The 27,357-nt window shown below is 44.6% G+C and overlaps 1 protein-coding gene across 1 annotated transcript in view; it reads left to right on the top strand.

Moving 5' to 3' along the window:
- Positions 1–27,357, top strand: part of MYO18B (myosin XVIIIB) — a 300,711-nt gene that overhangs the window by 128,951 nt on the left and 144,403 nt on the right. Inside the window, exons 21-27 of the mRNA XM_080986568.1 lie at positions 1,598–1,802; positions 4,161–4,270; positions 6,095–6,160; positions 6,298–6,426; positions 7,697–7,840; positions 10,229–10,318; positions 23,580–23,699. Coding sequence (XP_080842694.1) covers positions 1,598–1,802; positions 4,161–4,270; positions 6,095–6,160; positions 6,298–6,426; positions 7,697–7,840; positions 10,229–10,318; positions 23,580–23,699 — 864 coding nt within the window. The remainder of the gene's footprint in view (positions 1–1,597; positions 1,803–4,160; positions 4,271–6,094; positions 6,161–6,297; positions 6,427–7,696; positions 7,841–10,228; positions 10,319–23,579; positions 23,700–27,357) is intronic.

Below are 27,357 nucleotides of genomic sequence, written 5' to 3'. Positions count from 1 at the left end.
CCTGCACTTTCCCGGGGTTTGGTTTCCTTGGAATGAAGTTCAGCCATGTCAATGTGAAAGTCTTTAGGCTATAGGGCTTTATTTTCACATGTATACACCTGAGCACAGGATGCATGGGTTCATAGTGTTAACTCCCCAACAGATTTTGTTTCCCCATAGGGTTCCAGGGGACCCCCAAACTCACAGCTTTGAATCTCCAATTTCCAGCATGAGCCAAAACTCTTCCCCCCACCCCACACGTCTTGGCTTATTGTTCTCCCCACAAGGATGATGTGGCATCCAGCCAAGTGAGGTGGGAAAGGCCTGCCCATTTTCCTCTATGGCAATAGAGCAATCACTTTGGGCAAGTAAATGACAGTACTTAACTGGCCAGCCAAGGGCTTTACCTTAACCGAGGAACTACTATGACTGGTTCAGCAGGTTTCCTCTCATAGATTCTAACCCCACACACAGTAGATCACAGATTTGGGATCTGCAATCAAACCAATACATTTATCCTCCCCCAACCTGGGGCCTTCCATATTTTCTTACTCGAACTTCCATCAGCCTCAGCATCATACAGCTATGCTGACAAACCTCTGGAGGGCACCACGTGGTGAAAGTTGTTGTAAAGGTAAAGCGACCCCTGACCATTAGGTCCAGTTGTGGCTGACTCTGGGGTTGCGGCGCTCATCTCGCTTTATTGGCCGAGGGAGCCGGCGTACAGCTTCCGGGTCATGTGGCCAGCATGACTAAGAGCAGCGCACGGAAACAGAAAGTTGTTGTACATACCATATTTACTCAAATCTAATGCTCACCTTTATTGGCCAAATTACACTGTGAAAATTAAGATGCCATTAGATTCGATGGCACATTGACATTCACTAGCAAATACTTTTTTTGGTTTCAAGGTTCTGAAAATTGAGGTGCGCATTAGATTCGATGGCACATTAGACTCAAGTAAATACGGTGTTTTGGATGTGATCCTTGGTATTTTTCCAGGGAGTGTTCAGTTAGTGAGCTTTTCCCATTCTATGATTTTTTTAAAGAGTATTATGCACAATGGTTTGTAAGAGAGGATGGAGGCAGCTTTTGAAACCCCACCAGGGAAAACCAAGTAACGCTAAGAGTGCTAGGTTTTTATTATTTCTCCAATGTGTTTTTTAAAAAACAACAACAGCATTAGCAACTTGAGAGTCTGATTGACAAGGCAGAAAACAAATATTTTTCTATTTGAGTGTTTCTAGATGCTTAGCAGTTCCATTTACTTGATGCCACTTTTTCTGTGAACAGACAGTGGTCTTAAGAATGTTATCTATGTGAGGTGGGTTAGGCTGTGAGTGAGTGACTGGCCCAGGGAGCTCCATGGCAGAGTGGGGATTCAAACCTGCACTTTGCAATCAGATGCAAAAAGTGGGTGGGTGGATGAGAGAGTAAGAGAGAGAAGTGAAAAAGAGGTTGACTGTCCAGAGTTCCCTGTGAAGAGGGATTGATCGTTGACCCTCTCTGGAAATTGTAACTCTGGAATAACAACTTTTGTATGGTGTGAATGTGGTCTATAATCTTCAAGCAGAAGATCAGGAACTCAATTCCTTTGTGTTTTTCTCCACTTCCGTAGGATTCTCTCATCAACCTAGTGAAGAGATCCCAGATTCACTTTGTCCATTGCCTCATTGCGAGAACAGAAATGGACAGAGAAGGAGGCACCGTTCAGCAGTCCTGTCTGATGCCAGGGGGAACAGCAGCAGGATGGGACATCTCCGCCCTTCGAGCCCAGCTCTCCGGGGGCCAGATATTGGATGCATTACGGCTCAGCAGGATAGGTGCAGGAGGGTTTCTGTTGCATGGAATGGCTGGGCATCCTGCATCTACTCACTGGGTAGACATTTATAAAAAGAGGCATGGCATGGAAAAAGTGGATGAAGAATATTTTTCTCTCACTCTCTCATAACACTTGAACACATGGACATCCAAAGAAGCTGAATGTTGGAGGACTCAGGACAGATGAAAGAAAGTCCTTCTTCATGCAGCACATAGTTAAACTACGGAACTTCCTCCCACAGGAGGCAGTGATGGCCACCAGTCCAGATGGCTTTAGAAGAGAATTAGTCAATTTCATGGAGGAGGAGAGGGCTATCGAGGGCTCCTAGCCAGGAGGGCTCTGCTCTGCCTCCATAGTTGGAGGTTGAAATGCTTCTGAATGCCAGTTTCTGGAAGCCACAGGAGGGGAGAGGGATGTTATGCATGGATCCTGCTTACAGATTTCCCGTTGAGGCCACTGGTTGGCCACTGTGAGAACAGGATGCTGGACTAGATGGGCTGCCTTCTGCTTGACCTAGAAGCCAGACTCTGTTTATGTTCTTAGGGTGCTTGACTCGGTGCAGGGAGTGTTACAGCTCCTCTGCAGCAGGGCAGGAGAACCTGCTGCCCTCTGGATGTTGTTAGACTCCCATCTCTCATCAGCCCCAACCAGCATGGCCTGTGGGCAGGAATGATGCAAGTTGGAGGGCTGTAGCATGAGTAGAGAATTGGATCCAGCCAGTGGGCTGGATTCCTAAGTACCCCATCTCCTTGTGACCCAACCTTGGCAGGTGGGTGGGACTGATGACACTGGGTGATTGACACCTGTCAAAGTTCCAGGATCAGCTGAGTGGTGGTGAAGTCAACCTACTTTAAAGAGGTGCTTGCTGCACCAGTTTCATCACACTGCACTGCAGGGAAGAGAGAAGGAGCATGGAAAGGAGACGGTTCATCTTTGCTCTCAGTTTTATGTTTTCATCAGATGTGTGAGGTCTTTTCTTTTGTTTTCTTGTAATAAATTTTATTAAGGTTTATAGAGAAAAATAAAAAACTTAATTTCTCCCCCCCCCCTTTTAAACCAAACTAAGACTTTTATCTAGATGCAGTGAAAACATAAAAAGGGGAGGAGAGAGAAAGAAAAAAAGAAAAGGAAAGGAAAAGAATAGAAAGGAGGTTAAAAGAAAAAGATAGAAAAATAAGATTTAGAAAGTAAAGTACTTCTGCTATATAAAAACAGTATTCACTTTGTCCAATCCAATATAACACCCAACAAAGCCACTTTCTATACACAAACATTATGTTCAATCCTCAAATCCAAATATCATTATTTCTTTTTCTTTTTCATGCAAAAAGTCTATGACAGGTTTCCAGTCTTTAACAAACGTTAATAATGACTTTTCTCTGATTAAACATGTCATTTTCGTCATCTCAGCTAAGTCTCTTAGTTTTAACAGTCATTCTTCCATTGTTGGAAATGATGGGTCCTTCCAGCTTGGTGCCTGTAAAAGTTTCGCAGCTGTGATCATATATTGAAATAAAGTTCCATATTCCTTTTGTAACTGTATATCCATAAGTCCCAGCAGACAGAGTTCTGGCTCCAGCTGATAATTACTCTTCAATGTTCTCCATATCAGTGTATGTATTTCTATCTAATTTTTTTTATTTGCTTTTTTATGTGTCCACCAAGCATGATAAAATGTCCCTTAATGTTCTTTACATTTCCAACAAATATTTTTATAATATAGTTTCTAAATAATTTCTTTTAAAAAGGATTTGTTAGGTCTTGAGGATTTGCCAGGTTTCTGGTGGGTTGGTTTGGATAAGTAAGGCAGTCAGAGCACTAGTTGCTGGTGGCAGTGTGGAAGACCCACATTCAAATCCTTACTTAGTTGTGGAACTATTTGAGACTGTTGGTGTTTGATCTGAGTGCATGTCACAGGCTCCTGGGGCTTCCCAGAAGGTTGCCAGGGGTTCCTGATAATGAAACATGAACATATTAGGGATACCTGTGCGTAAAAAAATGAAAACCCTAGTGACAATAATGTAGAAAATGCATTATGCTGAGGAAAATTACTTGCAAAAATGAACAGAAGGCCAAACAGCATATGAAAATATGCACTTTAGGAAAGATACACTCTCAAATTTGGAGGGAGACTTTTTAAAAATTAAAATTGCAAACTGATGTGGGAATGTGGCAAACTGAATTTAAGATTATAAAAATGAGAAACTGAAAGAGAAACAGATGGTTTTGCCCGTCTTTGGGAGGTGGCCTCAGTGGCTTCTTATCCTCTGGCAACTGAGTGAGCCTTGGGAGGAACCAGACTCTCCTTTGCCAAATCTGCTCAGCCCCTCAGCAAATGCCCCTTTTGCTTGCCTTGCAGGGTACGCGGATCGTATGGTGCGCATGCAGTTCCGACACCAGTTCCAGATCCTGGCTCAGCCAATGATGAAAAAATACAGCTCAGCCTATGAGATGACAGATGAAAATAAGGTGAGCCATGGGCGGAGGATGAGCAAAGACACCACAGGCAGCAGAGGCACTTTAGAAATATTAATATATGTCGGCTAAGTTGCTGCTGTTTTTGCTGCTGCTGCTGCTTATAACAATAACAATAATAAACAAATATTGCTTGTTATATAAAGGTTCAGAAATGTACTTCCATATCATCATTCACCTGAAATATTGTTATTTACCTGCTGTTATAGGTGTAATAGCATTGGCTCATCATTGTGTTATGAAGGTGCCTATCTAATAAAAAAGAAAAAATAAATGGGAAGAAAAAGAGATTGTTATATAAGGAAGACCATATAAACAGACATCATGAAACCATCTGTTAGAATATTAAGAACCTGTTAACATAAATCCCTTAAAAAGGGGGGGGGAGGAGAAATATATCTATACTCAAAAAAGAAAGTAATATATATTAATATGGGGGGGAAATCACTGAAAAGATAACTGAAAAGGAGAATCAGAAAATACAAATTGCATAGTTAGATTAATTGCAGACAAATTACAAGCTAAAAATTTCATGTAAGATTAAAGTAATTCCAAATTCTATTAATTCAACTCCCTCCCCAATTATACTGATTAAATCAGACAAAATGGATTAAATAAACGAGAATGAATTAACTTTTATTATTATTATTTATTATTTCTGTGTTAACTGATACTACTAGGTGACATTAATAATCAAGTGGCTGTCAAAAAATACATTTCTCCAGAGAGATCAGAGGCTATAATATAAGCAAACAGCCACTTACAAAGAAGAAGAGGAGGGATGAAGAACAGTGGCTAAATTCTTGAAAATTCAGCCCCCCCCCGCTTCTGCATAATGGAAGCCTCTGTGCAAAATTGATCTCCTTCTCCTAATTTTCTGAGGGATTTTGGAAGCTCCTTCACAGATTCTTCCCCCGCTTACAAATCCCAATTGCAATGAGGCTGTGCGTGAACCAACTTTCTGATGTGTATTCAGGGGGCATCACACAGCTGGGAGCTGAATTGCAGATTGTGTGTGAGAGAGAGAGAGCATGAGAGAGCGCTGCATGAGGCAACAAAGGCTGTACATGCGCATTTCAGTTAAGACTTCAGGTTTCAAAAAGAAAATCTTGACAGTCAGAAAAGGTCAATGTTGTTACTTGATGCTGCGGGGAAATCAAGGGTATGGGTGGAGGAATGCAGCTTGTCCCTATTCTTAGTTTTATTCTTTCATTGGAAGTTTTGCCAGGCTGTTGGTGGGTTGGGCTGGTTACATAAGGCAGGCAAGATAGTCATGTTGGTCCCACGAATGTCAGAATTCCCTTGGTCCCATCACATCAGAGGCACAGTGAGAGCAAGCCTTTCCTGTGGCCGCTTCCATGCTGTGGAATCCCATCCCAAGGAAGGCTAGACAGGCTCCCAGTTTCTCATCCTTCTGCCAGCAGGCTAAGGCCTTCCTGTCCAGACAGGACTTTGGAAACTGAGGTGCAGACAGTCCTGAACACTGAGCATCTGTAAGGTCAAACTGCATTTTAATTGCTGATTCTAAATGTGTTTTGATGTGTTTTAACTATTATTTTTTAAGTGGTCTGTTCTTGAAGACCCATGTTCAATCCCTTTCTTACCTACAGAAATATTTGGCTCCGTTGGTGTTTGATTTGACTTCTGTCACAGACTTCTGGGGCTCATTGGAAGGTTGCAAGGGGTTTTGGATAATGCAGAGATCAATAATGGGGGACAAGCCCCCATTCTCTCCCCCCCCCCCCCCAGCTTCTGCTTATTGGGTAGAAAAGGGGATGTGGAGAGTTTCATTCCTATGTCTTCTCCCTTTCTCTTCAGGCTCTGGAGGAGCTCATCCAGGCCCTCAATTTGGAGAAGAAGACCATTGCTGTGGGTCGCACTCAGGTACAGGGGAAGTCAACAGGGGGTCCTGAGCTCACCCTGTGATGAATGCCAGCTTTTGAGTTGTCCCTTTGGCATCCCCGACTTTTATCCTGCTCGGATCCTGTGGCTTGATTTTCTCTCTCTTTCTTTCTGGGCAGGTGTTCCTGAAAGCTGGAGTCCTCTCTAGGCTAGAAAAGCAGAGGGAAAAACTGGTGTCTCAGAATCTGATTTTCCTCCAAGCAGCTTGCAAGGGGTTTCTCTCCCGTCAGAAATATAAGAAATTAAAGGTAACCTCTTCTTTGAAGATTAGCAAAGCCAGGGGTTGTTGTCATGGTAAATGTTAACATCTCTTGGGATGCTGCTGAGCAAATCCACCACCACAGCTTCTTCATAGCTGTGATTCTGCTGTCGTAAACAACTTTGGGCAAAAAAAATTTAAAAATCAATTTTTGAAATACGGGAACCCTAGCTTAAGACTCCCTAATGAAATAGCATCCAGCACCTGTGAAGGCCATCTGCTCCACTCTGAACCAGCTCTTTTCCTGCGTCAGTTACTTCAGGGGCTTCCCTTGTGCTTGCTTGGAAGCTGCAGTTGGCTACAGCACGATTGCGGAGAGGAGGGAGGCCTTGTCAGCATATGATTCCTGTGCTCAGAGGTCTGCACTGGTTGCCCATTTGCTAGTGGGCCAAGTTCATGGTGTTACTGTTACTACATAAAGTCCTTAACAACTTGGGATCAGTTACAGATAGGTAGCCGTGTTGGTCTGCCATAGTCAAAATAAAAAAAATCCTTCCAGTAGCACCTTTAAGACCAACTAAGTTAGTTCTTGGTATGAGCTTTCGTGTGCTAAGAACTAACTTAGTTGGTCTTAAAGGTGCTACTGGAAGGATTTTTTTTATTTTAACTTGGGATCAGTTTAGCTGCCAGATGCACCTACTCAACTGCTTTCATCTGCGGAATTGGCATTGTTCTGGGTGCCCCATAATCCCTGTTCTGCATTTATAAGAACTCTGTCTTTTAGTGTGGCAGCAGCTACACTTTGGAACTCCCTGCCTAGTGCTACCAGGCAGGCGCCTTTGCTCTGCTCTTTTTGGCATCTGCTAAAAACATATTTGTATAGGAAAACCTACCCAGATGTTTACAAAGTCTACTGTTATTTTAACATTTTGAAAGTCTTAAATTATTGCTATTATTTTTTCTTATTGATAAGTTCATTGTTATCTCCTTTTTGTAAATCACTTCAAGCTTTTTATAAAAAGCAATCAAGCAGTGTATAAATGTTATGAAATAAATAATAGGGAGGAATTGTGCTGTTATGCTTGCTCCATCAGCACAAGCATTTCTGTTTCCCAGACAGAACAATCTCCCCTCTCTTCTCTGCCCCATGCAGTGTTGGGGGTTGGCCTGGCCGGAGGGAATGCTTGCTGCCACTGTTTAGTAGTTGAACCTGAGCCCCAGTGCCCAGGCTAGCCCAGGGCAGACTTCCCTCTCTCCACAGCTGCCTGGGATGGTTTGCTCCCTCTGGGCTCTGAGTGGGACTCCTGCTCTCCTTTCAGATTCAGCGTTTGGCTGCTCGGTGCATCCAGAAGAACTTGGCCATCTTCCTAGCTGTGAAGGGCTGGCCCTGGTGGCAACTGATGTGTGGCATCCGGCCACTGTTGAGCACCAGCCTTGCAGAAGGTCAGCTCCGAGTCAGAGAGGTAGGTGACAACTGTGAAGGACAGGTGAGGACAGACATGGTGAGGTAGACCTCTGAGGGGTTCTGCAGGGACTCCCATGAGCCACAAAGCAAAGCCACTGTCCATATCATTCTTTTCCATACTTTCGGCACCAACTCTATTGGGGAAATTGACTGAATAGAGATATGGAACTGGAAATTATAGAACCCCAAAGTCATCATGTTCAGTACTTCAGTAATTACTAGAACAGTGCTTAAAAAATGCTGTCTCAGAGGGCCCATAGATCTGTGACAGGCAAGGGAACTTCCTTTGCATGCAGAAGTCCCAGGTTTGATCTGCAACAACTTCAGTTAGAAGGATCAGGTCACAGGCTGATGCAAAAGAGACAATTTCAAAAGGATTAGACAAGTTCAAGAACATGAGGGCTGTCACTGGCTACTGCCCATTGCAGTTTTGTTTCCACAGCTGGAAGCAGCAATGCTTCTGGACACCCCAGGAGAGGAGAGGGCTCTTGTGCTTGGATCCTGCTTGGGGGTTTCCCATAATAGGCATCTGGGTGGCTACTCTGAGGTCAGGATGCTGGCCTGTTCCCGCAAACTGTTCTTATGTTCTGATGAAATACAAATAATCTGAGCCAATACAAGGCATCTTTGCCTGCCTGCCTGTTTATATCTTACCTGTTGCCATTTGACCAACCAGCCAACTGCTGAACCTAAAACATTTTGTAAATGAAATATGTCACTTTCCCTTCATCACAGCATCCTGTCGCATTGTGGTGTGACCAAGCCTGACAGAACCCATGTGGCAAATGAATAGGTGGACTTGATTCTCACTGGCGAGTCCCCAGGGGCTAGTTTACGTTTTGCCTCAGTGATGTCCCCGAGTGCACCCCATTTAATTTCTCCCCTCTTAGCAGTAGGTGGCTGCCGCCCAGCACTTTGCCCTTCAGTGGGTGATGGCTTCCCACTTCCCAGCAGCCAAATGGGCTGGTTGTTGAGGAAGATAGGAGCTGGGGCCCAGCCACCCCTGGAGGGGCCCACAGGACTCTCACCCTTGCTATCCACCCATAGCAACCTCAGTTTTCCTTATGTAGCTAACATGACACCATGGAATGCTGACTCCTTGTGGAAAAGGAAATGGAAAATGGGAAGGGAAGTGAATGGAACAGCTGCTGGCTGGACACTTGAACAGGAGCATTCAACGCTGTGGGGTTTTGTCACAGTGCCAACTTCTGCTCACACTAAGTTCAAAACCTCTCTGTCAAGGCTGATGCTTGGTGGTCCCATCACCTCCAAGAATCATTGCATGAAGTGGGGGTGCATTGGTGGTGCTGTTGAAGTATACATTGTGGTTGTACCTGCACACACCCCAGACACACAACTAGGGATCATTGAAGCACACAACTGCTCTCTCTCTCTCTCTCTCTCTCTCTCTCTCTCACACACACACACACACACCTTCCATAATGTGATGGTGACTAGTAATCAGGGAATTATTCTGTGACCATCCTGTCACTATGTAGCATGTAGAACTGGTGGCGCTCAAGGACGTAATTGTCTAGGATAGTGTTGTCATTTATGCATGCATGTTGTATTCTGCTGGCATCTGTCTCTCTCTGGAGACAATGGAGCAGGGTGCCTTGGCTGGGGGGGGGGGGCATGAGATCAAGCTGTTAGAAGGTTACAGAGCCTTCTGGGGCTGTAGAGACCAATGCAGGAGAGACATGTTTTGTTTCAGCCGGGGCAGATGAAGGCATCCAGTTGTGCTGCTGCAAATGCACTATGGCGTTTCTTCTCTCTGCGGCTCCTCCCAGCAGTTATTCCACCTCTGGTCACCTGTTTGTGTGTCTCCTGGCACTGTCAGTTGTCTGCAAGGGATTCCCACATGGCATGGTTGAAATTGCCAGCCTTCATGTCATGTTTGCAGACATCTTTGTAACACAAAGTTGGCCTGGTGCCTGAAGTCAGCTCCACATAGTGCACGTCCTTGGGGATCCTGACATCTTCCATTCTGTGGATATGACCATGCTAGTGTAGACATGACTGAGACAGGAGTGTGAACATGCTGGGAATGTGGGCTTGTGAGAGCACATCCTTGTTTTGCACTTCCATAAAGCAACGTGCTCAACACACAAGCCTGGTAGACCTTCATCCCGGTATTGGATGCTAGCATCACATTCTCCCATAGCCTGTTGTGCTCATGTTTATGTATAGTTTCTATCCATACTGCACTATCAAAGTACATCATGAGGTACAGCAAAGCAAAAGGGGGGTATCTACCTAAAAGGAGCATACAGTCAAAGATTTTACAGTTGAGAGGGGGAGAAGTACGGAATCAAAGCCTATAAACAAATGGAGGGCACAGGAAGGCTCAAAGAGGGTGTGTTTTCTTCTTTCTCCCCATTTTTAGGAGGAGTTGGCATTGCTGCGAAAGAAATTGGAAAATTCAGAACTTTCACGGCAGGAGCTTCGGCAGAGCACAGAACAGCTGGAAAGCAAGGTCAGAAATAGAAACCGTGTGAGGTTCTGTCCTTGCTTCTGGTTGCAAGATCATAGATTTGTAGAGTTGGAAGGGAGCTCAAGAGCCATCTAGTCCACCCCCCTGCAATGCAGGAATCTCAGCTAAAACCTCAGCTTGAAAACCTCCAATGAAGGCAGTGGACTCTTCCTCACTGGAGGTGTTTAAACAAAGATTGCTTTTTTCTTAATTCACACAACAATAATTCAAGCTGGTCCTTATAAGAACAACTGTTTAGGAATTGGCGTTTGAGAGTGATTCTCCCCTGCCTTCCTTCCCTGTTCCTTTCTGCTTTTTAGTTTTGGGCCTGCAGGCAGGCACTGTCTTGTTTTTGCTGGTTGTGTGTAAGCTGCTCTGGAAGATTTTTTTGGGTGAACAGCCCAGTTCAAATGCTCTCATTAAATAAATAAAATGAAGAGACTTGCTGAATCAACCTGAAAAGGCTCATCTGCAGCAGTGGCTCCCAACCTCCTTTGGGAGAACAAGTTGCAGCAGTGAAACTGTGCTTGACATGGTTGTACATCGAAATGTGACAGGCCTCTTGTTGAATGCAACATGCATAATAATTACTCCTCTGTTTTCCCAAACTTTGGATGACAGAGCCTGCAGGGATGGATGGCCCTGGCAATTTCAGTTTCTGTCCATTTTGTGCTTTTCTCATCTTAAGTTCAGTTCTGCACAAAAAGGTAAAGATAAGGCACCCCTGACAGTTAAGTCCAGTTTTGAATGACTCTGGGGTTGCGGCGCTCATCTCACATTACTGGCCGAGGGAGCAGTTTTTCCGGGTCATGTGGCCAGCATGACTAAGCCGCTTCTGGTGAAACCAGAGCAGTGCACAGTTCACATTAAAAAAAAGAGAAGTCCTAATGAAAATTCAGCAGCTTTTTAGTGTGCATTTCTCCATGGCAACCCTGGGCTGTGGAACTCCTTCCCACAGAGGTGCATCTAGCATCTTCATAATACAGGCTGGATTTACACTGATCTGGAAAATGCTATTTAAAACACACTATTAAAAAACTATAGTCCCCAATGCAATTTCTCATTGGCAACAGATCACTGCTCTGCAGTGCCCTCTGGTGTCACATTTTACCACACATTTTTAACATTTAACTCACCAGTATAGATTAGTCTACACTCAGCTTCTGGCAAATGCTCAAGATGCAACTTCGTGCCTCTGCCTCTGACACTTGGAAAACTACTGTATGTATGTTTCCAGGACTCACCTTATTTCTGTTATTTTACGTGGTTTAAAACTGTTGACTGTTGTTAGCCGCTCTGAGCCCGGCTTCGGCTGGGGAGGGCGGGATATAAATAAATTTTTTTATTATTATTATTATTATTATTATTATTATTATTATTATTATTATTATCTCAGGAGGAAGTACTATTCCGTGATCACGCCTGAAACTGCTGATCTCCCTTTTGGCACAGTCAGAATTTTATCTACCCTCCCATTCCTGAAGCCATTGTGATGTCAGGGGGGCACATGAGGGCGGTTTGGCCAAATGGAGATGCCTAGCACACCCAATTCAGGCTGGGATCGAAGGGTGCAAGGCTGTTGCATCCTTCTCACACCTCCCTCCCTAAGCCGTTTGGGAGACTGGGATCTGATCATAAAATGGCACAGGGCTGGCTTGGGGAGGGTGGCATGAGCAGCACGCCCCCCCCCCATGGGCCTGGGGCGCTCACCCTAGCAGCCCCCATGCTATGCCCCCCTGGATACCAGGGACTGAACCAGGGACTTGCTGAAGACATGCTCTGCAGCTGAGTTATGGCCTTTCCTATACCCCATACGCTGTGTCCCCATGAAGGTGTGCTAGAGAAGGGAGCAGCTAGAATCCCAAAAGCAACTATGATGGGGCAGAAAAGAAAACCGACTTGGATTGAACATTTCTAATGTAATCACTCCCTAGGGATGGTGAAGATATTTGGTTTGGCTTCCATTAAAATGTAAACCTTCCTAAATTTACGCTCCTGAAACAATATGCATACCAAGCACAGCTCTCTGTCAAAATGCTAAATGCATATATTAATGAAAGTAATACTAAAAATCTCAGCGGAATAATTAGACTGCTGGACTTGGACTTGGAAAAACAGGGTTCAAGCAGCCCCTGCTCAGTCATGAAGCTCACTGGGTGACCTCGGGGCAGAGGATAAAATAGGGAGAGGGAGAATTGTGTGTGCCGCCTTGAGCTGCTTCAAGGGAAGGTGGAGTATAAAAGTAATCATAAACTTAAAAAATACGTTATATCAGAGAAAATTGCTTGAAAAGATAGGTAAAGGTAAAGGTAAAGGTAAAGGTAAAGGTAAAGGACTTTTACAACTAAACGACTAAACAACAAGGAGTCTCAAAGCAGCTAACATTCTCCTTTCCCTTCCTCCCCCACAACAAACATTCTGTGAGGTGAGTGGGGCTGAGAGATTTCAGAGAAGTGTGACTGGCCCAAGATCACGCAGCAGCTGCATGTGGAGGAGCGGAGACGCAAACCCAGTTCACCACATTACGAGTCTACCGCTCTTAACCATTCTCACTGATAACTCTTATGGGGATCACAGAAAGGGAGGGCAAATATTCACAGCAGTGGCTGAAACACTTTTCAGAGAGAACCCTGTGCTCCCCAAATGTAATAGAATCATAGAATCATAGAGTTGGAAGAGACCACAAGGGCCATCGAGTCCAACCCCCTGCCAAGCAGGAAACACCATCAGAGCACTCCTGACATATGGTTGTCAAGCCTCTGCTTAAAGACCTCCAAAGAAGGAGACTCCACCACACTCCTTGGCAGCAAATTCCACTGTCAAACAGCTCTTACTGTCAGGAAGTTCTTCCTAATGTTTAGGTGGAATCTTCTTTCTTGTAGTTTGGATCCATTGCTCCGTGTCCGCTTCTCTGGAGCAGCAGAAAACAACCTTTCTCTCTCCTCTATGTGACATCCTTTTATATATTTGAACATGGCTATCATATCACCCCTTAACCTCCTCTTCTCCAGGCTAAACATGCCCAGCTCCCTTAGCCGTTCCTCATAAGGCATCGTTTTCCAGGCCTTTGACCATTTTGGTTGCCCTCCTCTGGACACGTTCCAGTTTGTCAGTGTCCTTCTTGAACTGTGGTGCCCAGAACTGGACACAGTACTCCAGGTGAGGTCTGACCAGAGCAGAATACAGTGGCACTATTACTACCCTTGATCTAGATGCTATACTCCTATTGATGCAGCCCAGAATTGCATTGGCTTTTTTAGCTGCCGCGTCACACTGTTGGCTCATGTCAAGTTTGTGGTCAACCAAGACTCCTAGATCCTTTTCACATGTACTGCTCTCAAGCCAGGTGTCCCCCATCTTGTATTTGTGCCTCTCATTTTTTTTGCCCAAGTGCAATACTTTACATTTCTCCCTGTTCAAATTCATCTTGTTTGTTTTGGCCCAGTTCTCTAATCTGTCAAGGTCGTTTTGAAGTGTGATCCTGTCCTCTGGGGTGTTAGCCACCCCTCCCAGTTTGGTGTCATCTGCAAATTTGATCAGGATGCCCTTGAGTCCATCATCCAAGTCGTTGATAAAGATGTTGAATAAGACCGGGCCCAAGACAGAACCCTGTGGCACCCCACTAGTCACTCTTCTCCAGGATGAAGAGGAACCATTGATGAGCACCCTTTGGGTTCGGTCAGTCAGCCAGTTAGAAATCCACTGAGTGGTAGCATAGTCAAGACCGCATTTTACCAGCTCCAATAAATTGGCTGGCCATAATATCAAAGTGCAAAGCAGTGAATCTCTCTTTTTTTTAATTAAATTTATTAAAATTTCAGAGAATACAAGAATTACGCAAAAACGAAAAGTAAAAATACAAGAAAATACAAGATACAAATTACAAAAAAAGAGTAAAAGACACTTAAAAAAAGAAAAGAAAAGAAAATTGGATCATTCTTTCCATAACTTACATTCATATCCTTGGTTCCCTGACCTCCTCATACCTCCCTTTTTTGTATTCCAGTTCAATTAGTTAAGTCAGCAATTTCTTTCCCTCTTTGTTTTCTCATGATTCTTTAACTTAATATACTATAACTTTAAATTTTCATCTGTTATCAGTCCTTTTTTACCTACACCTTTATAACATTACTGCTTAAACCACCTAGCTTCATTCCAACATCATTCTAACATTCATTAATTTTACAATATTTCTGTAAATAGTCTTTAAATTTCTTCCAATCTTCTTCCTCCGACTCTTCTCCCTGGTCTCGGATTCTGCCAGTCATTTCCGCCAATTCCATGTAGTCCATCACCTTCATCTGCCATTCTTCCAGAGTGGGTAGGTCTTGTGTCTTCCAATACTTTGCAATAAGTATTCTTGCTGCTGTTGTGGCATACATAAATAAAGTTCTGTCCTTCTTTGTCACCATTTGGCCGACCATGCCCAGGAGAAAGGCCTCTGGTTTCTTCGGAAAGGTACCGTATTTTTCGCCCTATAGGACGCACCGGCCCATAGGACGCACCAAGTTTCTTTGGGGGGAAATCAAGGAAAAAATTTTTATTTCCCTCCCAGGTTTGCGCAGCCATCCCCAAGCTAGAAGAGGGAGATGGAGCGCTCCGTCTCCCTCTTCTGCCTTCAGGGACAGCCTCCCTAGCCTCTGTGGGGCAGCGCACTCCGCTGCCCTGCAGAGGCTTTGCGCAGCCATCCCCAAGCTAGAAGAGGGAGACGGAGCGCTCCGTCTCCCTCTTCTGCCTTCAGGGACAGCCTCTCTAGCCTCCGTGGGGCAGCGGCTTGCCCCGCTGTCCCCCGAGTTTGTGGGGCTGGTGGGGGGAGAAGCAAGCTTGCTCCCCCCCCCCCGCAGCCTCCAGATCAGGTCGGGGAATAGCGGGGTGGCAGCGCTCCGCCTCCCTGCTATCCCCCGACTTGTGGGGCTAGACCAGGTCCGGGAATAGCGGGGTGGCGGCGCTCCGCCTCCCCGCTATCCCCCGAGCTTGTGGGGCTGGCAGGGGGGAGAAGCAAGCTTGCTTCTCCCCCCCGCCAGCCTCCAGATCAGGTCGGGGAATAGCGGGGTGGCGGCGCTCCGCCTCCCCACTATCCCCCGAGCTTGTGGGGCTGGCGGGGGGGAGAAGCAAGCTTGCTTCTCCCCCCCGCCAGCCTCCAGATCAGGTCGGGGAATAGCGGGGTGGCGGCGCTGCGCCTCCCCGCTGTCCCCCGAGCTTTTGGGCTGCAGGCTGCTGCCCACAAGCCTTGCGAGCCCGCGGGACATCCCGCCGGGCTTGCAAGACTTGCGGATAGCTTCCTGAAGCCTGAAGAGCGAGAGGGGTCGGTGCGCACCGACCCCTCTCGCTCTCCAGGCTTCAGCGAAAGCCTGCATTCGCCCCATAGGATGCACACACATTTCCCCTTCATTTTTGGAGGGGGAAAAGTGCGTCCTATAGGGCGAAAAATACGGTATATTTAAATACCCTTTTCATTTCATTATAAATCATCTCCCAGAAAGCCTTAATCCTTGGGCACGTCTACCAAAGGTGAAAAAATGTACCTTCAGTTTCTTTACATTTCCAACATTTATTATCGGGCAAGTGATAGATTTTTGCAAGCTTGACTGGGGTCATGTACCACCTGTATATCATTTTCATAATATTCTCTCTTAAGGCGTTACATGCCGTAAACTTCATACCTGTGGTCCATAACTGTTCCCAGTCAGCTATCATTATGTTATGTCCAACATCTTGTGCCCATTTAATCATAGCAGATTTCACCGTTTCATCCTGAGTATTCCATTTCAACAGCAAGTTATACATTCTTGACAAATTCTTAGTTTTGGGTTCTAACAGTTCTGTTTCCAATTTTGATTTTTCCACCTGGAAGCCAATTTTCATGTCCAAATTATCTCAAATCCGTTTATTGTGAGGACCATGCCTGTACACAAACATTAACACAACAATAGTTAAAAAATATTAAAATTCATTACATACTACGCCAACAAAACCTTCATCCCACAAAATAGAAAGAGAGGGAAAACAAGCAACGAGTTAAACAGACGATGAAGGGGTCTTTACATTGTCATCCATAAATCTTTCCCTGGCTTTCATGGCCTTCATCACAAAAACCGCTACCACATGGGTAATACGTGGGTTTGCATCAACTAACAAAAATTTTACTCTATCTTCAGGATTGGTTATAGAGTTGGGTATAATTTGCAGCAATGCGTCTCTAAAGCCCGAGTAGATGGGGCAATAGAGGAGGTAATGTGTAAGATCCTCTTTAATTTTCATAAGGCAAGGGCATAAACGATGTTCTACTGGGGTTTTTGTGAATCTACCGGTCAGATATGCAGTTGGCAGTGTTTGAAACCGTGCCATAGTGAAAGCTCTCCGAAGGGTGGGATCAGTGATCTCCACCAAGTAGTTGGCACAGATTTTGACTGCTTTTACTCGGGGAAACCAGTAGGAAAACCCAGAGTTTTTTATCTTTGTGGAGTCCAAAAAGGCGTCTTTTTCAAAGATCCATTCCCGAACTTTATCAGGGCTCCACAATTTAAGGGTATTAAACTCAGGTAGATTGTATCTGGATAGGATATCTAGTAGGTTTTTATGCCAAGTAGTATTATTTTGTAATGATACAAAGGCTTGTTTAGCCAATAAGGTGTTCGGGGCATCTGTGAGGTTGGTGAAAAAACGCAGGAATCTTAAGTGGGCCCTGGCAGACACAGAAGGTAATCCTACTTCCACTCTTAGGAGAGCTGCCGGAGTACTCTGAGGGAGGCCTAGAATTCTTCTGAGGTAAAAATTTTGGAAGATTTCAAGCCGTTCTAACAGCTTCTGATTCCATCCCCAGAGTTCTACTCCATATAGCATCTGGGGAATCACTTTTCCAACAAAAGCTTTTAGTGCCGGGATCACCAGTTGCCCTCCCCTCGAATAAAAAAAGCTGAGCAGAGCACCGATTGTCCTACGTGTTAGAAGGGCTACAGTCTTGAAGTGGGCAAGCCAGCTAGATGTAGCTTGGAAAGTGATACCAAGATATTTAAAAAAAAGACACTGTTCAATTTTGTGTTCATCTAAAGACCATCTAAATGTGTGGCGAGCTCTAGTAAATACCACAATTTTTGTTTTGTCATAATTTATCTTTAGAGAGTTTTGGGAACAATAAGCTGCGAGCCCCTCCAGCATGCTATGTAGGCCCCTTCGAGTAAGTGCCATGACAGCCATGTCATCAGCATATAGTAATATATTCAGGTGTTTGCCTTCCAGGGCAGGAGCTGATGACTTATACTTTGCCATATGTTGAACAATGTCATTTATATAGAAATTAAAGAGGAACGGCGCTAACAAACAGCCCTGTTTAACCCCTTTCCCCAGTGGCAGTGGGTCAGTATAGTTGCCTGACATCCCAGTTCTGATTTTAACTGTGGTGTCTGAATGTAACTCTCTAAGTATTTTGAGAAGTCGTCTATCAATATCTGTTTCATATAGTTTTTGCCATAATTTGTCCCTACAGATTGAATCAAAAGCGGATGTGAGATCTACAAAAGCCACAAAAAGTTTGCTCTTATGTACCTTTGTATACTTATCTATCATTGTCTGTAGTACCAAACAATGGCCTGTTGTACTATGGCCCTTTCTAAACCCTGCCTGCTCCGGATTAAGCAGGTTAGAGTGGTCAGCCCAGTCAACCAGTTTATTTAGCAGGTAGCGAGTATAAAGTTTATACACAATGTCCAGGAGACTTATGGGGCGATAGTTTGAGGGGTCTTGGGGGTCTCCCTTCTTATAGATGGGGGCTACCAGGCTCAGTTTCCAGTTTTCTGGGATTTTGCATATATCATTTATTACCGTAAAAAGTTGGGCCAAAATAGCAGCCCACCACTGGGCATTTAGTTTAAACACCTCAGGAGGAATCATATCCTCACCGGGAGCTTTGCCATTCTTGAGTGTTTTAATTAGCTGTAAACATTCTGATTCGGTAACAGGATCCCAGCCCATTAATAGATCGTTTTTAAGAGGAGGAAACTGGCTCGGTTTAGCAATGTTTGGAGCTGTATATAGCCGGGAAAAATGTTGGTACCATAAGTTAGATGAAATACTGTTGGTTACAATTTTCCCTTTGGGTGAAACTCCCTGAGCAATTATTTCCCAGAACTTTTTGTCGTCCCGCAATTTGATCGCTTTGTCAAGTGCCTCCCATTGTTCCTTTCTGTAGAGGGATTTCTTAAATTTTAGAGTATTTTTATAATGAGAACGCCACCTGTGCAGGTTTTCCAATGAGGACAGGGTCCCTTCCTGTTTTACCTTATTTTGTAATTTCCTAAGCAAAGATCTTAGATTCCTACAGTCTTTGTCGAACCAGGCCCTCGAGTTGTTTTGTTTTTTGGGAGGGTTGGAATTCGTGAGTAGTGGGAAGAGCGACTCTGAGACCTGCTGAAATGTTGAAAAGGGGTCAGAAATAGATGAGATACACTGGTCTCTCAAGGCCAGTAAGTCTGATGAATGCAGACTCTTCTGCCTTCAGGGACAGCCTCTCTAGCCTCCGTGGGGCAGCGGCTTGCCCCGCTGTCCCCCGAGTTTGTGGGGCTGGTGGGGGGAGAAGCAAGCTTGCTCCCCCCCCCCCGCAGCCTCCAGATCAGGTCGGGGAATAGCGGGGTGGCAGCGCTCCGCCTCCCTGCTATCCCCCGACTTGTGGGGCTAGACCAGGTCCGGGAATAGCGGGGTGGCGGCGCTCCGCCTCCCCGCTATCCCCCGAGCTTGTGGGGCTGGCAGGGGGGAGAAGCAAGCTTGCTTCTCCCCCCCGCCAGCCTCCAGATCAGGTCGGGGAATAGCGGGGTGGCGGCGCTCCGCCTCCCCACTATCCCCCGAGCTTGTGGGGCTGGCGGGGGGGAGAAGCAAGCTTGCTTCTCCCCCCCGCCAGCCTCCAGATCAGGTCGGGGAATAGCGGGGTGGCGGCGCTGCGCCTCCCCGCTGTCCCCCGAGCTTTTGGGCTGCAGGCTGCTGCCCACAAGCCTTGCGAGCCCGCGGGACATCCCGCCGGGCTTGCAAGACTTGCGGATAGCTTCCTGAAGCCTGAAGAGCGAGAGGGGTCGGTGCGCACCGACCCCTCTCGCTCTCCAGGCTTCAGCGAAAGCCTGCATTCGCCCCATAGGATGCACACACATTTCCCCTTCATTTTTGGAGGGGGAAAAGTGCGTCCTATAGGGCGAAAAATACGGTATATTTAAATACCCTTTTCATTTCATTATAAATCATCTCCCAGAAAGCCTTAATCCTTGGGCACGTCTACCAAAGGTGAAAAAATGTACCTTCAGTTTCTTTACATTTCCAACATTTATTATCGGGCAAGTGATAGATTTTTGCAAGCTTGACTGGGGTCATGTACCACCTGTATATCATTTTCATAATATTCTCTCTTAAGGCGTTACATGCCGTAAACTTCATACCTGTGGTCCATAACTGTTCCCAGTCAGCTATCATTATGTTATGTCCAACATCTTGTGCCCATTTAATCATAGCAGATTTCACCGTTTCATCCTGAGTATTCCATTTCAACAGCAAGTTATACATTCTTGACAAATTCTTAGTTTTGGGTTCTAACAGTTCTGTTTCCAATTTTGATTTTTCCACCTGGAAGCCAATTTTCATGTCCAAATTATATGCCTCCATTATCTGGTAATAATGAAGCCAGTCTCACACTTTGTTTTTTAATTTTTCAAAACTCTGTAATTTCAGTCTATCCCCATCTTGTTCCAAAATTTCCCAATATTTTGGCCATTTGGCCTCCATATTGAGCCTTTTCAGAGCTTTCGCTTCATCGGTGACAGCCACCTTGGGGTTTTGTTTTCCAATAAATCCTTGTATCTTATCCAAACATTAAACAGTGCTTTCCTGACAATATGATTTTTAAATGCTTTATGTGCTTTGACCTTGTCATACCACAGATATGCATGCCATCCCAATACATTGTTAAAACCTTCTAGATCCAAAATGTCAGTGTTTTCAAGAAGCAGCCATTCTTTCAACCAGCAAAAAGCTGCTGATTCATAATAAAGTTTAAAGTCTGGCAGGGCAAATCCACCTCTTTCCTTTGCATCAGTTAATATCTTAAATTTTATTCTAGGCTTCTTGCCCTGCCAGACAAATCTAGAAATATCTCTCTGCCACCTCTTGAAACAGTCCATTTTGTCCACAATTTGCAATGTTTGAAACAAAAACAACATTCTAGGCAATACATTCATTTTTACCTCAGCAATACGACCCAACAGTGAAAGCTTCAAATTTGACCAGATTTCTAAATCTTTTTTCACTTCAGCCCAACATTTTTCATAGTTGTCTTTAAATAAATTCCCGTTTTTTGCTGTCATGTTAATCGCCAGGTATTTAACTTTCTTGACCACTGTTAAACCTGTCTCATTCTGAAACCTCTCTCTCTCCATTGGTGTTAAATTTTTCTCTAAAACCTTGGTTTTTAACTTATTCAATTTAAATCCTGCAACTTGACCAAATTCTTGAATCAGTTCTAAAACCCTTTTGGTACTAGATTCTGGCTCCTGTAACGTCAATACTAAGTCATCTGCAAATGCTCTCAATTTGTACTGTTTGGCTCTGACCTGTATACCTTTAACCAACTGGTCCCTTCTAATCATATTCAGCAAAACCTCCAGGACCGATATAAAAAGCAATGGGGAGATTGGGCAACCTTGTCATGTCCCTTTTTCTATCTTAAATTCTTCCGTCACCACATTATTTACAATTAATTTAGCCTTTTGTTCAGAGTATATTGCACTTATACCGTTTTCAAAGCCTTGGTATACCCCCATCCCCTGTAGGTTCTTCTTCATAAAACTCCAAGAAATGTTGTCAAAAGCTTTCTCCGCGTCCACAAATATTAAAACTGCCTTAGTATTTATATTCACTTGTAATTTTTCTAAAATATTGATTATGTTTCTCACATTGTCAGATAGATGTCTACCTGGGAGAAAGCCTGCTTGGTCTTTATGTATCTCTTCCACTAACACTCTTTTTAGTCTTTTAGCCAAAATATCTGCAAAAATTTCGTAATCCACATTGAGCAATGATATGGGGCGGTAGTTCTTAAGCTGCGTCTTTTCAGTCTCTGTTTTCGGTACAAGTGTGATAGACGCTTCTTTCTACGACTCTGGTGCCCTTTCCCCCTCCATTATTTCGTTGCAGACCTCTTTCAAAGGTTGTACTAACCATTCTTTTAAAGATCTGTAGTATCTAGAAGTCAGTCCATCCGGTCCTGGAGATTTACCCAATTGCATATTCTGAATGGCGCTTTCTATCTCCTGTTCAATTATTTTATAGTTCAACATTAATTTATTTTCTTGAGAGATTTTTTGTAATCCATTTGTTTTCAAAAATCGGTCTACGTCAGTTTCTTTCTGTGGCCCTTGTGTATATAGTTGTTTAAAGTACCTCTGGAAACAATTTCTAATCTCAGTTGGGTTCTGTATATTCCTTCCTTCCACTTCTAAATTTGTAACTGTATTTAATTTTTGTCTTTTTTTCATTTGCCAAGCCAACAATTTCCCACATTTATTAGCCGACTCGAATGTCTTTTGTCTCATTTGTTTAATTTTCCATTCTATCTCCTGATTCATCATTTTCATGTATTTCTCTCAAAATCTCTTGCGACTTTGGTTTTGTTCTCAATTTTTTTTCACTTTCCTTTATTTTCTCCAGGATTTTATCCTTCTTCTCATTTTGAATTCTCTTCTTTAATGCATTCTGTTGTATCAAGAACCCTCTCATAACAGCTTTACTTGCTTCCCAGATTACTCTTTTTTCCACATTGGTGCTCATATTTATCTCAAAATAATCTCTCAAGGTTTTTTGGGCCTTCTTAAACACTTCTTCATCTCTAAATAAGGTGTCATTCATCCTCCATCTGAAGGAACCTATTGGTGTTAGTTTCATTTCCATCTTAACAGCATTATGGTCGGAGCAGGTTTTTGGGCAGATTTCCACTTTTCTTGTCTTTGGTGCCATTCCTCTAGTTACTCATATTTGGTCAATTCTTGTCCATGTCATTTTGGCTTCAGAGAAGAAGGTTCCCTCTTTAGCCAAGGGGTTCTTTGTTCTCCAAATATCGACTAAGTCCAAGTTGTCTGTCATCTCAAAAAAGGTTTTCGGTAGTCTACCATCTTTAGTGACTATCTGTCTTTGTGCCTTGTCCATGTGTGTAGATACCACTCCATTCATGTCTCCCATCAAAATCACATTATAATCCAAATAGTCCATCAAGGTCTCATGCAACTTTTTAAAAAAGTCAGATTTCCCCTCATTTGGTGCATCAAAGCAGTGAATCTCATACCCCACCGCCTTCCAAGTCTGTCCAGAAACTTGGGAGAGTGTTTGAGTTCTCACCAGGAAGCGGGGTGGTGCTCTAAAGAGTAGGCACCCCACCTGATGGCAGCAACCCTGAAGTGAAGTTACAACTGGCTCTGTATTTATTATGCAGAAGTCTATGCTTTTGAATAACGTTTTTCCACTGTATTTATTTATTTTGCAGAAGGGATTTCTCCTAGTTCACTCCACCTCAACCCATCCAGACTCAGGTTCACTTAAGGTGGCCACTTAGGCATATCTCCCTCTGTCCCATGACACTCTCCCTCCCTCCCTCCCTCCCTCCCTCCCTCCCTCTCACTCACACACACCACAGAAATTTGTGTAATATTTGCACAAGCTAACTTATAGAAATAGATGCTCATTTGTTTATTTACATAAAGGCCATTGTGGGCTAACCTGCCTTTCCCCAGTTTGCTCTAGGGATGTTGGGAACCATGGGAAATGTATTTTCACTTGTTCCCAGGGTCCCTAGATATTGGCAGCAGCATCTGGAGCCTAATGGAGACCCAGACGTGGGGCTTCCTCATTGTCATCGCTTCATTTGGGGTCCTTGAAAATGCATTGGGGAGAGAGTGGGACTTGCATGAAGGGTTTGGCCTTGGGGAGGATTTACTTTTTATGTCTGGAAAAAGAACATTTGCAGCCTTAGCTCATTCTGGATTCTGCTGGGGTCGAATGGAGAGCAATGAAAGACACTGGATCATAGAATCGTAGAGATGGAAGGGGCCAAAAGGGTCATCTAGTCCAATCTCCTGCAATACAACAAGAAGAAAGCAGCTTAAATTTTGGGTACTTCTGAACATGAGGAATGCTTGAGAGAGCCCTTGACTGCACAACACCCCCCCCCCGCTTGCCTGATTGAAGCAAGTTCAGAGCTGCCTCATGCAACCTGTTGCATTTCTTCCCCCCACTTCAGATCATAGACCTCACTACGGAGCTGTCAGATGAACGCTTGAAAGGTGATGTTGCCTGTCAGGTCCTGGAAGGTGAACGAGCTGAAAGACTGAGAGGGTCAAGAGAGGTCAGAGAGCTGCAGGTATGTGCCCAACGGGAGGGCTGGGGGGGGCAGCGAGATGGAACTTGTATGTTGTGTCTTTGCACAATTTCTCCACAGGACATGGAGGAAAAGCAACCTGTTCACCCAAACAGCCCTGCAGGGCCAGCCCAAGACATTTTGCAGACCCTCCCCTTGGGATGTCCATTTATACATTGTCGGAGAAAGAAGATATGTTTGCATGACATTTAAAAATCCAGAGTGGAAACCTGCTCTTTAATGCTGAATTGGAACAAACAGCAATTTTGGTTTTCTACAGATTGCCATTTGCTCTGATTCAGCGGTAAAGAACAGGTTTTTGCAAGGAAATCTCAGACATGGCACCTTAAAGCCCTGACCTTTGCCTAAAAACATGGCACAAAAGGAAGTCTGTATGAACCCTCAGTCATAATAATTTTAAAGTCCCATCACTTACTATTTCCAGCATCTGACAAGCCACTTGGAAACCAGGCTCCTCTCCTATATGCTGCTGGGGGCAGGGAATCAATTTTATGCTTGATGTTCAAAGAGGGAGTAGAACTTCCCTGGGAATGGTGCTCTATAGTGCTGGTGCACTTCCAAATAGTCTTGATCCAGATAAAGGTCAAAGCCTTATCTGCTGATCTTAGGGGCTCAACTGAGAAAGCCAGTGTCATGAGCTGGCAAGACACCAAGGAAAGGGAGACGGATCCCAGTGAGGGGTGCAGCCATGTTTGGTGCACAGCTGAAGAGGGGAGATTGGGGACTTAGGAGGTACTCATGGGGCTTCAGAGGATGTTGAGTGGCTAGTGGACAATTCACAGGAGCCAGGGGATGAGACACATCACCAGAACCAGAGGTACCCCCATATCCACAGATACGGCAGGCTCTGGAAACAGCAGAAAGTGCACTCAAGGAAACTAAAGCAGGCAAGGGAACACAGCCCAACTCACTAGTGGACCAGATGAAGATCATGTTAGGTCTGGAAGGAGGTTGAGGGCACTCAGCTGGATGAGGCTCAGGGCAGGTGAGGATCATATTCTTTGTCAAGTGGAGAGCCACAGGGAAGCAATCCAGAGACTCTCTGTTTGCTCAGTTTTCTCTGTTGATGAACCATGGCTTGGCTGCTTCAGGGAACTCCACTGGACGGTGACTTTGGGACTGACCTTGCATGTGTAATAGAGACTTGGTTGGATGAAGCAGATGGGTCTGTTCTTGCTGCTGCTTGTCCACCAGGTTTCTTTTACGCACAGCAACCCAGGTCATGTGAGCAGGGAGGGGGGATTGCAGTGACTTTTAGGAAGTCATTAGTTTACACCAGACATCCTATTGGGAAGACCCAGTTTTCTGAGTGCATGCTCTGGAAGTTGGGCAATAGGGGCAGTACAGGATTCCTTTTGGTGTAATGACCTCCCCACTGCACCAAGGATCCCCTGGCTGAGCTGCTTCAGGTCATTGCGTATGTTCTCCTGGAGACATCTAGTTTGGTTTTTCTAGGGGGTTTTAACATCCATGCCAACATGACCTTACAAGGGGCCGCTCGGGACTTCATGGAAAGCATGACCTCCATGGGGCTGTCCCTGAATAAGTTTGGCCCAACTCATAGTCGTGGATATGCCTCAGACCTGGTGTTCACCTCTATGGATGTGGGTGACACCGAGTAAAAGTGAAACTAAAGAAGTGCCATGGTTGGATCACTTCCTGGCGCAACTGGACTTCTCTGTGACCCTTCCCCTCTGCAGGGAGGTGGGACCGATTTGGATGGTCCGCCCCTGCCACTTAATGGATCCAAATGGTTTCCAGAGAGTGGTAGGGGATTCTTTATCCCATGTTGATGGCCTTTCAGCTGATTCCCTGGTGGCCCGCTGGAATGCGGAGCTAACCAGGGCTATTGACTGTCTAGTTCCGATTGCACGGAGCCCGGACAGCCCCGTGGTTTTCTCCAGGGCTGAGGGTGATGAAATAATCACTTTGAGATGGTTAGAACGGCGGTGGCAGACTCTCACTCTGTGTTTTTTTTAAAAATAATTTTATTGGATTTTTACAATTTTATAGTCACTCAAACAACACAATGTAACATTTGTCATATACTGTAAAAGAAAAAGACACCCCACCCCACCATGACTTCCCTCAACTTCGCCTTCTGGTTCTTTAAATATTTACTACTTCTGCTTAATTATTATCTTATTTATATATTCATATACCTTAATGCTCTTAATTTCTTTTCAGTTTTATGTCAAAATTTCTTTCATAATTACATCTTACATTTCAATTTCGTTCCATGTTATCCTTACTTAACCTTTGGTCTTATTTTCTCACTTGTAAGTGTTTAATCAAACCCTGCTAGTGAGTCCATTTCTTTACAGTATTTCTGTAAATACAACATAAAGGGTTCCCAGTATTTTTTAAATTCTTCCTTATCATTGTGGAAAACTCATTCTGAATTGGACTAGACACAGGTTAGAGCTCAACATCGAGCCTACCAAGTGGCGATAGCAACAGCAAAGAGGACCTTTTTCACCGCCTCTATTGCATCTGCAGAAAACAGCAGCAGGAGACTCTCTCAGGTGGTTCACAATGTAACGGAACCACCTTCGCCATTGGGGCCCAGTAAGGACCCCAAAATCTCCTACAATATTTTGCAAAGTTTTTTTGCAGATAAAGTCGCTCAGATTCAGAAAGACGTAGACTCTACCAGAGGTAGACTCTACCATGGGAGTGAGAGAGTGCTGTCTAGTCAAATTGTATGGGATCAGTTTCAATCTGTTACCCCTGAGGATGAGGACAGGCTGCTTGGACAAGTGAAACCGACCACCTGTCTCCTTGATCCTTGCCCATCCTGGCGCATAAAAGCGAGCTGGGAAGGGCTGGGCGATGGGCTCTGCGGGGTGGTGAATGCTTCCCTTTGTGAGGGAGCCCTCCCAGACCCGCTGAAAGAGGTGGTCATTAAACCACTTCTTAAAAAAAACATCTTTAGACTCAGCCATTATGGCCAACCCCCTTCATGGATCACTGCCTTGCTGTGGCGAAGGGGCTTGAATAACTCAGAGAAGCTATCAGGTATACCATGTAGGGCCACCCAAGATGGACAGGTCATAGTGGAGAGTTTTGACCAAATGTCATCCACTTGGAGCAGGAACTGGCAAACCACTCCAGTATCCCTGCCAAGAAAACTCCATGGACAAAACAGGCATATAAAAGTTATGACCCTGGAAGATGAGCCCCTCAGGTCGGAAGGCGTCCAACATGCTACTGCAGAAGAGCGGAGGACAAGTACAAGTAGATTCAGAGCTGATGAAGCGGCTGGGCCAAAGCCGAAAGGTCGCTCAGTTGTGGATATGCCTGGAAGCGAAAGGAAAGTCCAATGCTGTAAAGAAAAATATTGCATAGGAACCTGGAATGTAAGAACCATGAACCTTGGTAAGTTGGATGTGGTCAAAAATGAGATGGCAAGAATAAATATTGACATCCTGGGCATCAGTGAACTAAAACGGATGGGAATTCAGCTCGGATGACCATCATATCTACTACTGTGGGCAAGAATCCCGTAAAAGAAATGGAGTAGCCTTCATAGTCAACAAAAGAGTGGCGAAAGCTGTACTGGTATGCAATCTCAAAAATGATAGAATGATCTCGATACGAATCCAAGGCAGACCTTTTAACATCACAGTAATCCAAGTTT

This window comes from Podarcis pityusensis, assembly GCF_964106645.2.
Source record: "Podarcis pityusensis genome assembly, chromosome: 16".
NCBI lineage: Eukaryota > Metazoa > Chordata > Lepidosauria > Squamata > Lacertidae > Podarcis > Podarcis pityusensis.
This window is presented reverse-complemented; position numbering and strand designations above follow the sequence as displayed.